This window comes from Cricetulus griseus, chromosome 6, assembly GCF_003668045.3.
Source record: "Cricetulus griseus strain 17A/GY chromosome 6, alternate assembly CriGri-PICRH-1.0, whole genome shotgun sequence".
In the NCBI taxonomy this organism is placed as follows: Eukaryota; Metazoa; Chordata; class Mammalia; order Rodentia; family Cricetidae; genus Cricetulus; species Cricetulus griseus.
In genome coordinates, this window is record NC_048599.1 from 103,306,591 (window position 1) to 103,323,126 (window position 16,536).

General features: G+C 41.6%; 1 protein-coding gene across 2 annotated transcripts in view; it reads right to left on the minus strand.

The window, feature by feature from the left end:
* Positions 1-10,212: 10,212 nt before the first annotated feature.
* Positions 10,213-16,536, minus strand: part of Itga6 (integrin subunit alpha 6) — a 65,722-nt gene continuing 59,398 nt past the window's right edge. Inside the window, exons 25-26 of one of the 2 annotated variants that reach the window (XM_027420195.2) lie at positions 14,252-14,381; positions 11,955-12,044 (exon numbers count right to left, since the gene is read on the minus strand). In XM_027420195.2, coding sequence (XP_027275996.1) covers positions 14,274-14,381 — 108 coding nt within the window. In that variant the 3' untranslated portion in view covers positions 11,955-12,044; positions 14,252-14,273. Of the gene's footprint in view, positions 12,045-14,251; positions 14,382-16,536 lie in introns of both variants that reach the window. The other variant, XM_027420194.2, reaches the window with a different exon arrangement.

Sequence of the window (16,536 nt, forward strand, 5' to 3'; positions counted from 1 at the left end):
TCCTAAGAATTAAACCAGAGTCAAAAGGAAATTTTTGTCAAAGAATTTGCAAAAGCTGCAGAAGTGGCTTTTGCTGGGAAGCAACAAGGGTGGTCCCCAGGCTAACAGGTTGATATTTTTCTTTAAGATTTATTTATTTATTATTATGTGTATAGCATTCTGCCTCCATGTATGCCTGCTCACCAGAAGAGGTCATCAGATCTCATTATAGATGGCTGTGAGCCACCATGTGGTTGCTGGGACTTGAACTCAGGACCTCTGGAAGTAGTCAGTACTCTTAACCTCTAAGCTGTCTCTCCAGCCCTAACAGGTTGATTTTTAAGATCTGTTTTTCTACAGTTTACAGAATTATGAAACAGCTGGAAGACAATTATCTGAGTGTGTGCGGGCGTGTTGCCTTACAGAATATCTAGCATTTCAGTTTTCACCACAGCACACGCCTTCTTACCAGGAAATGCAAGTGTGCAAGGTGAGGGAAAGCCATCTATGGATTTGTTTTAGAGGAAACATTTTTGTTTTGTTTTGTTTTGCTTTTTTGAGATAGACTCTCACTATGTAGTTCAACTGTCCGAAACTCACTCTGTAGACTAGGATAGTCTCCAACTCAGAGACTCACCCGCCTTTTCCTCCAGGGTGCACTAACTCACCAGCTTTAGAAACATAGTTCTTCATTTGGAGAAAGTACTTTGACGCAGAGTGAGAGATTCCTTATGCCATCCCACCCCCAACCAACTCCTACCCCACCCCTCCCCTCACACTCCTCCACAAACAGTAAGAGTGCAGGAAGCCAGGATAAGAATAGGCTTTGCTAAGCAAAGGGAAAGAAAGGCAGAAGGCTGCTAACAGGCTGGTTCACAATGTAAGTCCTTTTGTTTTGTTTTTTTGAGATAGGGTCTCTCTATGTAACCTTAGCTGACCTAGAACTAGCTATGCACACTATGCTGGCCTCAAACTCACAGAGGTCCCCCTGCTTCTGCTGAGATTAAAGGCCTGTACCACCACACCCAGCTGTGAACAGTCCTTTAATGCCCATGTTCAATAGTTTAATTTTTAAAAATTTTTTTTAAAAACAGCTGTTGAGACTAGATCTTTATGCCTTTGTAGAAACGGAAACACTTTTTTAAAAAGACGAATTTTTCCTTAAGAACTGGAGCCAATAGAGACATCTGCACATGAGTCTAAGCGAAGGATAATAAAGTAAAGAATTTACAGCCGGCCATAGATACAGAGCACTCTGAACATACTGGGATGGGTACTGGTAAAAGATAAATTTGGGTGGCAAGTAAGACAACTCAGTGAGTAAAGACACTTGCTGCCACCTCTGATGGCCTGAGTTTAATCCCCAGGACCCACTTGGTGGAAGGAGACCTGAATCCTGAGAGTTGTCCTCTGGCCTTCTCATAGATTCGGAAGCATGTGTGCTTATGTGTGCACCTGCATGTGTGTACACACACAAATAAATAGGTAAATAAAGAAACAAATTTAACTTAAAAAATAAAAATGAATAAGTCATGAGCTTGGCCACATTAAAAACATAAAGTTTTGACTTGAGCAGGTAACAATTATGAATTGAGCAGCTCCATTATACATGCAACTCCAAGGGACAGAAGAAGGGCTGGAGAGATGGCTCAGTGGTTAAGAGCACCCACTGCTCTTCCAGAGGTACTGAGTTCAATTCCCAGCAACCACATGGTGGCTCACAACCATCCGTTATAAGATCTGGTGCCCTCTTCTGGTGTGCAGATATACATGGAAGCAGAATGTTGTATACATAATAAAAATAAATAAAATCTTTAAAAAAAAAAAAAAAAGAAGGGACAGAAGAGAAAGCAAGATGACGAAGATATTGACTGAATAGGAACAGTGATGTCTTTGGGTCATTCTAGTGGGAAGAAGACCCTAACTGGAGGTTAATTGGTAGTTCCCATGCATCTACGCTTTGTCTTACTGTTTATCCTGGATTGGGTTTTGGTTTGCTGACTGACTTGGTTAGGGTTTCTATTGCTGCGATAAAACAGCATGACCGTGAGGGTTTATTTCATCTTATACATCTGTATTACAGTGCATCAATGAGGATATCGGGGCAGAAACTGAAGCAGGAACTTAGAGGCAGGAGCTAATGCAGAGGCCACAGAGGAGTGCTGCTTACTGGTTTTTTCCTCATAGATTTCTCAGCCTGCTTTCTTAATAGCACCCAGAACCGCCAGCATAGAGGCGGTACTGCCCACAGTGAACTGGACCCTCTAACAGCAACCATCAATCAAGAAAATGCACCACTTTTTCCCTCTAGGGGGACCAAATGACCCTTTCACAGGGGACACCTCCGACCATCAGAAAACACAGATATTTACATTATAATTCATAACAGTAGCAAAATAACAGCTATGAAGTAGCAACACAAATTTTATGGTTGAGGAACTGTATTAAAGGGTGGCAGCATTAGGAAGGTTGAGTACCACTGCTCAATGTCAATTTAAAAATTCAGTTCTTACCTCAAGGGAAATAAAAGAGTTTGTTTATTCTGGAGCCAAATATCAATTACCATGGCCTGTGAATGCAGATTTAGGTTACCCCAAATTCCTGGTAACAAGTTTCATGAAAGTTTTTACAGTCAAAGAAGAAAGTAAGTCATAAATTATCATTCTTTTAACATGCATTGGTGTGGCTGGAAAGATGGCTCAGTGGTTAAGAGCACTGGCTATTCTTTTAGTGGACCCGGGTTCAATTCCCAGCATCCACATGGCAGCTCACCACTATTTGTAACTCTAGTTCCGGGAAATCTGGAACCCTCACACAGCCATGCATGCAGGCAAAACATCAATGCACATGAAATAAAAATAGATTTTTAAAATTTTATTTTATAATAAATGTATTAGTATAATCATCTGGAAGGTGGGTTATAGCAAAGATGGGACCCTTCTGCTACAGGCTTCCCTCAGATCTGTCTGAAGAATTCTAGCTCTTGAGTTGGTGGACCTTTAGGAAGTCTGTTCATATATTCCAAAAGGATTGGAATTAATCACAGGATATTATGTGACTATCCCACTTTTCAGAGGTGGGAATCAAGTAGCTATATGGGGGTAAAAAGAGCCCAAGATATTTGGCTCTGGACCTGCAACTCTCCACCCTGTCCCCATCACTGAAGTCAAATCAGTCAGTCAGCTTTTGTAGAGTGTTCGGTGGAAGTGTGGCTTCTCTTCGGGAGATTTAATTCACAACAGTGAGAACCTATCTCAACAAACAAACAAATGAACAAATGAAAATAAAAATCCAAGTTAAACAAAAAAATGTAAACCAGTTCAGTTTATCCCGAGCCAATATGATTGACTGTGGCTTAGGAGTTTGGGTTCTAGTTGCCTTTGATACGGGGATGAGTAGCCCTGGAGGCCACCGAGAATGGACCTCATCTCCTGTTTCCCTGGTAACACTAGAAAAGGAAGCTTCACAATTGTCTTTTCATACCATATGAAAAAAAATGGAGGTAGGTACCAAGGCTTTGTTGAGGCTCATTAAGGGAAGGCTGCTTCCTCCTGGTCAAATGGAAATTTGAGTTCTACCTCTGGCCCTGGGTAGAGACATGACATTCTGATCTACCCCAAATATTAGACCATTACATACTACTGTCTCCTCCTTTAAGAGTTGATTCAGGAGTCAGGCGGTGGTGGCATACATCTTTAATCGCCATCACTTGGGAAGCAGAGGTAGGCAGATCTTACAGGCTAGGCTTATCTACCGAGACAGTTTCAGGACAGTCAGGCCTACAGAGAAACCCTGTCTTGAAAAACCAACCAACCAACCAACCCACCAACCCACCAACCCACCAACCCACCAACCCACCAACCCACCAACCCACCAACCCACCAACCCACGGAGTTGATTCATTTATGCCTGTCAATCACCTGGTCAAGGGACCACCCCATAGGAAGGCTGATTCACCTGACGACATGCTAAGGAGGAATAATCATCTCCTTAGTGAGCAAGTGTACTCATACTTTCTAGAAGCCTCTCCCATGAGGCAGCTGCTTCCAGAGCAGCTGCGGTATAGCACTGTTACGCCTGCCCACTTTTCTGAGATCTAATTCAAAAAGCGTAACTTTTCCTTTTGCCTTTCTCTCTTTCAGAAAACTGACCACACTCCTAAGCATGCTGCCCCTGACACTCTGGGTTTCCTTCTTATTTATTTCAATCGTCCCGCTCCCCTTTCAACATGCAACGGCTTGTCAACCTCTGTTGGTGAACATGCCTGCTCTTTCAGACCTTAACTCAGAAGGCATGGCCTTTTCTCTTCCTATGTCTTTGAGGGTCAAGGTGAAATCTGCCAAGGTCTAAATTTCCTAGCATGTAAGATTAGAATGTTTCTGTTTGGCTGGAATCTCCGGCTCACCCCTGCTTGTTTGGCCACTCCTTCTGCTCCAAACCCCACCCTCTCAGATCAATCACCAAGCTGTGGCTCCTCCTCTGGGGCTGCCACCCAAAGCTTATATAATTGGGCACACACCCAGCTGCATCATCCCCCCTGAGCCTGAAGGGTATTTAAACCTCCTTTTTAGAACAGCCATGTGATTTCTCTCCTGCCGGCTTCCACGCCCTAATCTCTGGGGCGGGGTAGGGGTGGGGGGCGCTGGAGGACTCACCCAGAAGTTGCTTTGCACAAATATACCTGGTCTTTTACCTTTTAATTTGCCCTGACCTGGCTTACTGAGTCACCAGAGAAACCTATTATCGGAGTCCAGAAAATCTATCAGTTTCTCCACAAGGTCAAAAAACTCTTGCTGAATTATCAAAGAGTCTAAGACTAAAATATGCATCCCATAATACGATGGAGTGATGGAGTGTTGAGTGGAAGGAAAAAGATGCCGCATAGCGTCTGCCTTCCCTGTATTTGCCTAAAAGTAGGAGTAGCTTTCAGAGATATGTTTTCCTTTGCCTTCTACAAGGGAGAACAAAGGTATTGACATAAAACACAACTTTGATCCAAAGGGAGTAAGAGTTGGTTTATTCTGAGCCAAGTTATCAAGGTCTGTAACCTGGAGTTACCTTGCCCTGAGTAAACTACTCCACTGTGACAGTGGCTATATAAAATTTCACAGTCACAAAACAAAAGGAAGCCATAATTCAGTGTATTTACCAAATATATTGATAAGGGGGCTAGAGCAGAGCAGGAAAATTTCAGATTAAAGCATTCTTAGCTCTAGAGTGGTAGAGACTAGAGACTGGCTGTTTAATAACATATTCTGAATTTTTGCCTAGTACATATAAAGCTGAAAGGGCATATACAGAGGCTTCCTGGGCCTGCTGCCCTGGGGTTATAAGAAAGCAGACTGAGCAAGCCAGTAAGTAAGCTGTATTCCTTCCTCTGTGGTCTCTGCTTCAGTTCCTATCTCCAGATCCCTGCCCTGCTTAAGTGCTTGCCTTAACGATGGACTGTGGTCAGGCCATACAAGCCACATAAACCCTTTCCACCCCAAGTTTCTGATTGTAGTTGGTTTTTACTCTGGCTCTTTGGGGGGGCCCACCACCCAGCTCCCAAATAAATCACTTATTCTTACTTAATAAATGCCCGGCCTTAACTTGGCTTGTTTGTAGCCAGCTTTTCTTAAATTATCCTATCTACCTTTTGCCTATGGGCTTTTAACTTTTTCTTTCTGTATGTCTTTCTTTGCTTCTCACTCCGTGGCTGGCTGTGTGGCTGGCCCCTATCATTCTCCTCCCCCTTTTCTTGCTCCTTGATCCTCCCAGATTTCCCCTATGTAACTCAGTCTACTCATAAACTGATTATGTAGGCCAGACTAGCATTGAGTTTGTGATCCTCTGACCTCAAACTCCTGAGTGCTGAAATTATAGGTGCACACCATACTAAGTTCAACTTAAACTTTGATAGTATGTGTAACACAAAATACTCCTGAATGTTTCAGTTAGAATGGATGGACTCCTGCTTAAAGAGAGAGACAGAATAAGAGAAAAATCCAAGTTTATTAGAACATATATTCCATCCACATGTTAGAGATAAACTACTGTTTCACTTGTACACACACACACACACACACACACACACACACACACACACACACACAGAGTACTTGCAATAAAGAAAATGAAAGTAGTAGCATTCCTTGGAACCTGTAACCGTGTCTTGGATGTTAAATTATATCCCGGGTAACACAGAGAAATAAGATTCTGGTCTGACCTTTTTAAAGGTCAATTTTGTTTTTTTGATTTTTTTTTGTTTAATCCCCCACCCCACCCCCACATTTTTCTGAAAACCTTAAGTTAACATCCCTAGGCATTTTTTAAAAAAAACTTTCAGCTGGCAAATGATGGACCATAATAGAACACCCACCTACATCTATCTATGGTTATTGGTGAATTGATCACTTCCCAGCTAGGCTCTGAGAACAAAAGCAGCACATTCTGACCCTACAGTTGAGAATTTGGGGCAGATGTTCTAGAAGGATAGAGTGAGAAATTGTGTCTGCCCTCCCCTTGTCTGGTCTGTTTCCTCACCCTGGCAGAGGATGGGTGACTGAGATGTATCAGGCCAGGGCAGCAAGATTGAGGCACTTAATCTCTGTTCACAGCTACAAAATTGCGCTGGACTCCTTCACTCCTGAGTAATCACCACCCATTTACTTGGTTAGTTTTGCCCTTTTGGTGCCTGGCAGACAGAGGTGCTAGGCTGGAACCAACTTTTGTGATCTGGGTTTTGTTTGTAACAGCCTATGTTCAGAGTACTTTGCCATGCATTCCCTTACAAATTTCTTTCTAGATGAGTTCTATTGTCAATACCTCTACAGAGTTGGCATCAGATCCTAATCAAGAACACTCTCTACAAACAAACAATTTTTTTTTTAAAAAAAAGGCTAAGCACTGTAGATCAAGTAGATATTAATTCCCAGCTAATACTAACTGTAAACACACACACACACACACACACACACACACACACACACACACCAGCCAGATGGCACTGGAGTAAAGATGTTTGGTCCCCAAACCCGATGACTTAGTTTCCAGGTCCCACATGGTGGAAAAAATCAACTCCTTCGAGTTGTCCTGACCTCCAAGCCTATGCTATGACTTACATCTGTACACACACACACACACACACACACACACACACACACACACACACGTGTAAATATAAGACGTTAAACTAGTGCCTGTGGTACATGCCTTTAATCCCAGCACTCAGGAGGCAGAGGCAAGTGGATCTGTGAGTTCGAGGCCAACCTGATCTACAGAGCAAGTTCTAGAAGCTACAGAGAAATCCTGTCTCAGAAAAAAAGGAAGGAAGGAAGGAGGGAGGGAGGGGGGGAGGGAGGAAGGAAGGGAGGGAGGGAGGGAGGGAGGGAGAGAAGGAAGGAAGGATGGAAGGGAGGAAGGAAGGAAGGAAGGAAGGAAGGAAAGAAGGAAGATTGAATTAGTAAAAGGAGCACTCCTACATTCATTCAGGAAGCTGGAAGCAGGCTCTTTATCCCTGACCAGAGGGGAAGTACAGACTCCTACTGGCTTGGCAGAGCCACTTATGAAGCCACCCAGAAATCTGGTCTCCACTCTCTGAATACTGTCTCTTCCTCCCCAGTGGCCCCTCTTTTGGTCTTCAGGAACTGTTTAAAATCATCAGCCTTGAGAACCCATTAGTTGGAATCTCGCCACCTAAAGCATCTTTCTCATTTAAAACCCAGTACTCTCTCAATGCCCCACTGTCTTTGAACACTGTCCTTCGGTGGGTGTCTCATTAAGACATGTCATTTAAAACTCGATCTCAGCCCTGCATCCTTGGTCTGGAGAGAGTTGGAAGCACCTGCCACTTAGATCCTCTCCACATCCTGGAATATTAATTCTTAGCCACAAGAGCATAGCATAAACCACAGCTTGTGTGTGACCCATGACATTTGGGCAAGCAATTTGCAACAAGAATAAGGTGTCCCTGTTTGCAACATTCCCTTTATGAATCTCTCTGTGGCAGAGAGCCCTGCAACACCATCATTGTTCATGGGCATTCCTGTGTGACTTTTGACATCAGGCCCTCTATCCCATGTGACCTGTATCACAGCTAATGAAAGACTCAATGGATAGGATGATTGCCTATTGCTGAGAGTTTAGTATGGCATGTTCATAGAACGGAAATGTAAATCAGGGCTTTGAGAAGGTCACAGGTACTGGCATCAGTCATTCAGAGTACCAATTACATGTCTCATTGGGCAGTAGCACCTGTTTGTTTTCAAAGAACCAAGAAGGTTGGGCTGGAGAGATGGCTCAGAGGTTAAGAGCATGGCTGTTCTTCCAGAGGTCCTAAGTTCAATTCCCAGCAACCACATGGTAGCTTACAACCATCCATTATGGGATCTGGTGCCCTCTTCTGGTGTGCAGATATACATGGAAGCAGAATGTTGTATACATAATAAATAAATAAAAATCTTAAAAAAAAAAAAGAACCAAGAAGGGCAAGACTCAATATGTAACAATTGTAATGAAAACTTAGACAACATAGCAGGCAAACAATATACGTCTGATGGGAAATGTATTCAGGTTAAGGTATGTTACATTGTCAAGACACCATACATGCACATTATTTTCTGTGTTGTGATTATCTACAGAAGTTTTAGAAAACTGCTTAAATCTAGATGAAATGTCCTGCTGAAGAAAGGATTTTCTGATGGGGACTCTGTGAAATCAGCTCTACAGAATAACTGAATGTCACATCATTGCTGGACTATTCTCACATTCAGAAGAAAGCAACTCGGCTAGAAGAAATCATTTTTAAGACATAGTGTCATTGCAAAATAATACCTTTCCAGGTTTAAGCCTTTGAGGTAGAGTATCAATGAAAAGAGAAAGCTCCCAGTGTGTAGATAACGTGAATAAACCACCTATAAGACTATTTTTGCATTTGTAAAGACATGCCATCAGCTAAATAAGGGTTTCAAACAAAGATATAAACAAAAGCATCCCCAAACAATTCCAGGGGCCAGTGAATGAGTCAGCAAGTACTTACTGCCAAGCCCGAGGGCCCAGGCTCCCAAAAGTTGTCCTCTGACCTCAGCACCCACTCTGTGGCACATGTACGTGTACACACACACACACACACACACACACACACACACACACACACACACACACGAGAACATACACATTAAAATAGATAAATTTAAAAACCTTCAACCACATTTATATTGCACCACTTTGGGTACCTTTGCCTGAAATTATATGGGACACTAAAAAATATTGAAAACTTTACTTTTTTGGCTTTGATAAAATACAAAGAAAGGCAACTCGGGTCGTCATTTATAATTTAGGTTTGCTTCACATACATGATGCTGTGTTAGTAAGCACGAGCACTTTCATAAAAAATTTATTTCACACTTTTATACAAATATCCACAGGTATTTTCTAATTATGAAATAACTTTACAATGCTAGTTAGTATAAAACCTATCAAATGCAAACAGACCAGTGACTTGACTTGAGATGACATTTTTAACAACTATAAATTTAAACATCATAACATTCTTGTTTCTCTGTTGTCGAACTCCCTCCCCACCCTTTTCTGGACATTCATTTCTTTTTCTTTTCTTTTTTTTTTTTTAAGATTTTATTTATTTATTATGTAAATACTCTTCTGCCCGAATGCCAGCAGAGGGCACCAGATCTCATTCAAGGTGGTTGTGAGCCACTATATGGTTGCCGGGAATTGAACTCAGGACCTCTGGAAGAACAGTCAGTGCTCTTAACCTCTTGAGCCATCTCTCCAGCCCCCCTGGACATTCATTTCTATAACAGAGGTCTACTGACACTGTCAAAATATCAGCTTCTTTGTTGTGTCCTTCAAAGGCAGTATGTTTGGCCTCAAGTTACCCAAGCAAGAAACTGAGACTTTAAACACCATCTGGACCCGTGGTAGAGAACTTTTTGTAAACAAGGTATTATTTGTAAAATTATTTTTATGAGTGAAAAATGCCAAAGTAGAACCAGAATAAAAGGTTTTAATATCTTAAGGGTATAACTTTTTATGAAAAAAAAAAAGACTTAAAAAATACCTCCAAAGCAACAATGGCATATTTAGCAATGTTTTGTTCTTTTAAAAGACTGAGAAATGGCGGCATGTAGCTCAGTTGGTAGAGTGATGGCCTAGAACACACAAAGCCCTGGGTTCAGTCCCAAGCACTGCATAAAACTGAGTATGGTGGCAAACACTTGCAATCCCAGCCCTGGGAATGTGGGGGTCAGGGCGGGGAGGCAAGAGGATCATAAGTTCAAGGCTATCCCCAGCTACCTAAGGAGTTCAAGACTAGCCTGGGTTACTTGAGACCCAGTCTTAAAAAAAAAACACAGAACTGCTTATATACAATACCCAAACAAAATAGCACCTCTTTGCTGCTGCTTCCATATAACTTACTTGTTTTAAAGCACAATTAAAAAAATCAGTTTTGATAGTATATTCAATGTCTGTTGAATATATATACACATACATATGTATGTATGTATGTGTATATATATAAAACTGGTTTCCCCTTCTGACATTTTAACAAACAAAAACCAAGGTGAGTCCCGGGAATGCTAGGCAAGCAGTCTAGCAGTGAGCTAAACCTTCTGCTCTAGGCCTAAAGGGCGTCACAGGTCATTTGGAAGAATTGAGATTGGGGTGAACAGTTAAAAAAAAATCAAACATGGACTCGCTGGTTGAATGGTTCCGACGGTATTTAAGAAGCTAAGCGCCGTGGCTCTCCATCTGTCTGGTATGGCTGTTTTGGTAGCAGATACTCTTCAGTAGTCTCACACTGGATTGGTCTGGATCCACACAGGTACTCACTTCAAGTCCTGAATGTACAGTGTTGACATCAGTGAGCACACAGATCCTAGAGTTCAATGAACTCACTTCCTCTAAGAGTTCTGAAAGTTACAGCACGAAGTTCACATGTTCCACACAGGGCTCAAAATCAGGGAACACCCCATGCTGGGTAAAGATGACACATCTTACAGTTAACCCTTTGTCAAACTTTCTGGGTTGAGGGAGAGCCTGCCAGAAAGGAGATGGTATCACTTACAGATAAGTTTAAGTTATTAAATCGATCCTTGCATGCTTATAAAGAACTTCCTTTTGGCAGTAAATGATCAAGGTCAGAACAAACGACCTCCCAAGTTCTCATTCTGATTGCCTAAACAAACCTGAAGTATCTTTGGCCTATCAGTCAATAGCAAGATGGCTTGAAGAAAAAAAAATAAATATATATAAACAAGTGTAACTAGCATTCAAGTCTGCCGAGCCTGTGCTTTAGTGACGAGGGAGAAGGGAACCTCTGTGCGTTTGGCATCAGCAAGGATTCTCACTTCTGGGAAATGGAGAGAGAAGGCAAGATGGCAACATCACCTTCTATTGCACATTTAAGACAGAACTTTCAACAGAGACACAGTTATCCAATGGCAGAGTCTTGAGCCACAGGGCAATTAACTTGCAGGTTCTGCAATCTTATGAGAAGGATGGCTTGTGGAGGCAGGCTGGGATGGCCACCCTGTGAGCACGGGTGACGGTGGGGGCCTTCTTCCTCCCGTGCTATCAGGAGAGAATGTCCCAGGAGTGCAGATGGGCAGGCCCTGCCACACAGCACATGTAATGTAAGTCAGTCACGCCAAAAACAAAGGCAATCTGGAAAGTTAAATTAAGGCAGTTAAAGAAAAATCCACTCTAAAAGTCTTAAATTTGGCTGTGCAAAACAGGAGCCTTAGGTGTAACAATATCCACAGCTGAAACTGTAGGTCCACACTGTGTGTCGTCAGTCTGAAATCACACTTCAGGTGCTAAGCAGGCTTTGGACCCACCTGGATCTCTGGGTTGGGAAAAATGAAAGGGGGTTTGGGTAGTGTGAAGCTTTCCTGGGTCCCCTATGAGTAGCTCTCATTCTCATTCCACTTTGTGATCCACTGTTTTTTTTCCAGGTTATCACCGTGTTTTTCATCTTTGATCTCTCGCTCTTCTTTCCGGATGCGAACAGCATGGTATCGGGGAACGCTGTCATCGTACCTAGAGCGCTTAAAGAATCCACACTGGAAAAAGGGGACAGAAAAACAAGACGGAAGTTAGTCAGTCTGAAGACCAGATGCACTAAACCAGAACATCTAAGCGTTCAGTTCATCTAGGTCTACCTATGGAATGCTGAGAACAGACTCTGCTTTCTTTATGAAAATAACAGGTTGAAAAGAAACAGCCAGTGGGGAAAAACAAGGAGAATGGATGTGGGCCTGGAAGAAAAGTCAGTTTCTTCTTTTTTACATTTTACAACTTGAGCTATTTCTTGACTAATGATTTAAGCATTTTGTAAAACACTGCTTTTATGTAAAAAAAAAATTTCACCATATAAATGAAAGATCTAATTTTCATATTACTAGGCCATTATAAAACAACTTGTGTGAATAAAAAACAGGAACTTGCTATGTAGCCAAGGATGCCCTTGAACTCAACATCCTTCTGCCTGAACCTCCTGGTGCTGGATAATAGACATATGTATACCACACTCTCTAAAGGCTTAAAAAAGTTACTTTCTAGTCCTCTCCATTAATAAACTGTAAATCAGATCACAAGTAATTTTACAAATACTATTTGGCATGCCATGTTCATGTGGGTCGGTTTAAAACTGTTCTCTCCCCTAGGGGCTTTATATCACTGCACTGGCTAGACTCCCTGGGGTGCTTCCTATCGAGCAGCTTTGTTAATAAGTTACAAAGTAACTGTGCTGTGATGCAATCAGCCAGCCATAAACCTCATAGGACTCAAGGGCAGCAAAACCAAACTGAATTTGAGTACTCCCCAATTTCTCCTCTTCATTTGGAAGCAGAAAAGGAAAGAAAGGAGGGGTTTGGGGAAGGGAGGGACAATCTTAAAAAAAAAAAAAAAAAAAACTGAACCAAAGTGCATTTTAAAAATATACCCAAAATTTTTGAATCAGATTAAAAATATTTATAAGAAAGATACACTTTTTTCTTTCTTATTTTTTTTAAAAGGAGTATTCTCAAATTTAAAAATGCAGTGTAGAAGGATCTATGTAGAATGGTTGGTTAATGTCCTTTGTGACAGCAACAAGAATAGAATGTTTATATTGAAGAATGTTGTGTCATAAAGATGCCATAGGGCAAGACAAAAAATCACACATAATAGGCCAAATGGGCCAAGAAATTTTGTTTAGGTCATTTCTATACAGACTCATTTGTAATTCTGCATAGAAAAACCAATATGCTTATCATAAAACAGGGCAGCTGCCTGCCCCATTTAAAAACAGAAGGAAATGAAGTTTGGAATATAAAATCAAAGTGACCACGTTGGGATCACTGTGTCAATGCCACAGAAAGGAACTGCAGTAATAACTGCACCCCCTCCTGCCCATAGAAAAGAAAAAGGAATCACCAACGGTTCCTGTTTCAATGGGTTTATAAAACGTAGGAGAAAAACATGAACTTAAAATCAACTGAGAAGCAAGGTGGAATAAAGTCTCTATGAATGTGAAACACGGCCAAACTCCATTACAACATATTGTATTACCCACAACGCTTTGGTATTAGATTGTTTTTGCATGCCTAGGGTTACTTGGGCAGAGGAACCATCTCCTGAAGCACTTTGTTGTAATGGTCTTTGGCCCAGAAGAAATACAAAGGAAAAGGGGAAGTTGCATGCTTAGCTAGCATAAACCACATCCATGCGACAGTAGGAAGCACCCCAAGCCTGCCCCATCACCTAGAGCAAGGACAGCAAAATGGTGACAAGTAGAGGAAGCCTCTCTACAGGAGAAACACAGGTCTCCCACATGCAACAGGTTAAGCAGGCAGTCAACAAAGCTTGAAATTCCAAAATGAACAAGAAATCTGGGCTGATTTCTCATGCATCTTTGAAATTCCGAGTGGGACACGACGTAACAACACATGGCAAACTGGGCTGCTCCGGAGCTCTTAACATCTAATTAGACAAACAGTGTGATTGTCTTCATTGCTGTGGGTATTGTTTAACAAGAGCACAAAACAACTCACCTGCATGAAAGATTCTTTGTACATTAACAAAAAGACAACTGAACTTTCAAGTGAAACAACAAAATAAATGAATAAATAAATAAGTAAACAAACAAATAAATCCAAGCAAGGCAAGCCAGTGTGGACACTTGGAAACATCTGTTAATGGGACACACACAGCAAGCTGTCGCTCTTTAGTTAGCCACCACAACCACAGCAGGTCCCACAGCTAGCGATGAAAGACACTGATCAATTACCAATTACGGGAGGAGATCAATACTATGCATCGGAAGTGAGCCTCTCTTTATCAGATGGCTGAGTATGGATCTCAGCCTTGTGATAGGTGGCATCGTAATGATCTTTCTTATTTCTCTTGAAGAAACCACACTACAAGGAAGCAAGGTATTCAGTCAATTTTACAGTTTTGTGTTTAAAAGCTAAAGAAAAGAACACCTCCGGTTTTAGCCCAAGTGAGCAGTTACTGCGCTGGCACCTTGTGCCAGCGTTCAGCAGTCTACCACTTGGTGTCTCTAGACAAAGATGACACACATTGGCTAATTGACTTTTCTATTTGCAGCAGAAGTCTTGAGGTCATTCTAAAAGGAACATGCATGCACATTTGACTGGAACTTGGTTGAATTTTTTCCTTGCACAACAGACTTGAAAAAGTCAAAACATTCACTTCTGCAGTCTACTGAGACAAGGAATGGACTATAAACCCTATAAAGTACAGATATAGTGTATCTATCTGCTTTTGCAGTAAGTTTTATGGAACACTATTTTCTACTGGAGGCCTCCGAACCAACTGGTAAGGTGAATCACAGAATAAATTCGAATGAAGGAATATTTGCTGTCATTTCCCTGAATTCTGAACCACCATGCAACCCTTAAATGGAAGGATTCCATGCTCCTCAGTTCAGGTCACTCTTAAGTGAGTATAAAAGTGTAATTTTACTCTCTGCTATTGTTTCCTTCATTTAGCAATGGGGAGCTTTTCCTATTTACTTTCGTCTAGTTCACAGGCTGTGGGGACTATCTTTTGAAATAAAATTGTGCCTCCTAGCCTGGCAATTCATTGGAATATCCTTCTTCGTTTGGAAGGATAGATCTAGATCTAGAAGATGTAGATCCCCCCGTCACAGGGTACATACACATGGTTATTCAAGTTCAGACTTGAAATTGAAAATGCGACTCTTCCACGGTACTAGCCACAAGTGACTCCTGGCTGTCATGAGATGGTGCCACTCTAGAACATTTCCTTATTACTGAGCCCTTTACTGGGCTGCACTGATGCAGCCTATATATCATATGTACTTGTGGCTATCAGGGTAACACGGCAAATGTACACAGCCAAGTTGCAATCACAAGAACTAGTAAATAGGATAGGAAGAAAAGTTAACCAAAAATGAATAGTCTTAAATAAGAGTCTAAGGACTTTTCTTTTTTACTTTCAAAAGAAGTCCTGTGCAAAAGCCAGAATTTTAAAAAAACAGATAAAGTCAGGGTTCCTCTGGGTAAAGTGGACCTCTTGGTTGTAGCTTTTGACACTGAAGTAGATGGACAAAGCTCAATGTCTGACTGCTGAACTAGACCCCATCCATGCTCCCCCCTTCCACAGTGCCTGGAGACTGAATGCAGAGCCTCAGACATCTAGACAGCAGCTTTAGGATCCTAGAGTCCTTTCGGCCTAAAAATTGCACTATTTTTAAATACAAATAATTTCGTTTATAAAGAAGAATATGAAGTAATAATACTGACTTTCGTGTGTAGTTTGAGGATCTGTTTAGAATCTGCCTCAGAGTCTGAAAGTTAAGAATGTCAAAGAACCCAATGAGATCATTTAGTCTGATCCAACTATCAGACAACTGAGTCCCAGGGAGGTGACATGATTTGCCCAACATTATAAACAGCTCAGGTATCTTAACTCTGCATCTACTGCCATGACTACACATGGATTCAGGACTGCCAATAAGATCTGCTCTGGGGAAAGACTGACCTTGTGAACTCTTCCAGGGAATACAAGCTCATTCTCAAGCATCAAAACCCCAAATTAACTTTTCCCCGTCAGATAATTGTGGCAAGAGCTCTAATATTGATTGGCTGTATTTGCCAGATAAACCTAGTGCTTGCAATACAACATGGGTAAAGCTGACTAAAATCCAAGTATCAGGAAGATTATTGGTACAGACAGATACCAAGTCTCAAACCCAGTATCTCAGCCTGGCAAAAGGAGTTGTTTAGAAGAGTGTGTGTATGTGTGTGTGTGGGGCACTCAAAATTAGAAAGTCAGAATATCCTTTGTCCTTGTACTCTAGGACACAACGGAAGGGAAAGGGTGGTTTGGGCCTAGCATATACTTTCTTGACCCCAAGCCCTCTGGAATAGACATGCTTGGGAAGTGCTATACACACAATGGCACAGTAATAGGAATGCTAGCACATCTGCAATGAAACTCAAGAAATAATAGAGCAAGACTAAATACTGTCTCTTCACAGCATAGTTCTATCAAGTCAGTCAAACTTCCGGTTCCCAGAGATTTTTG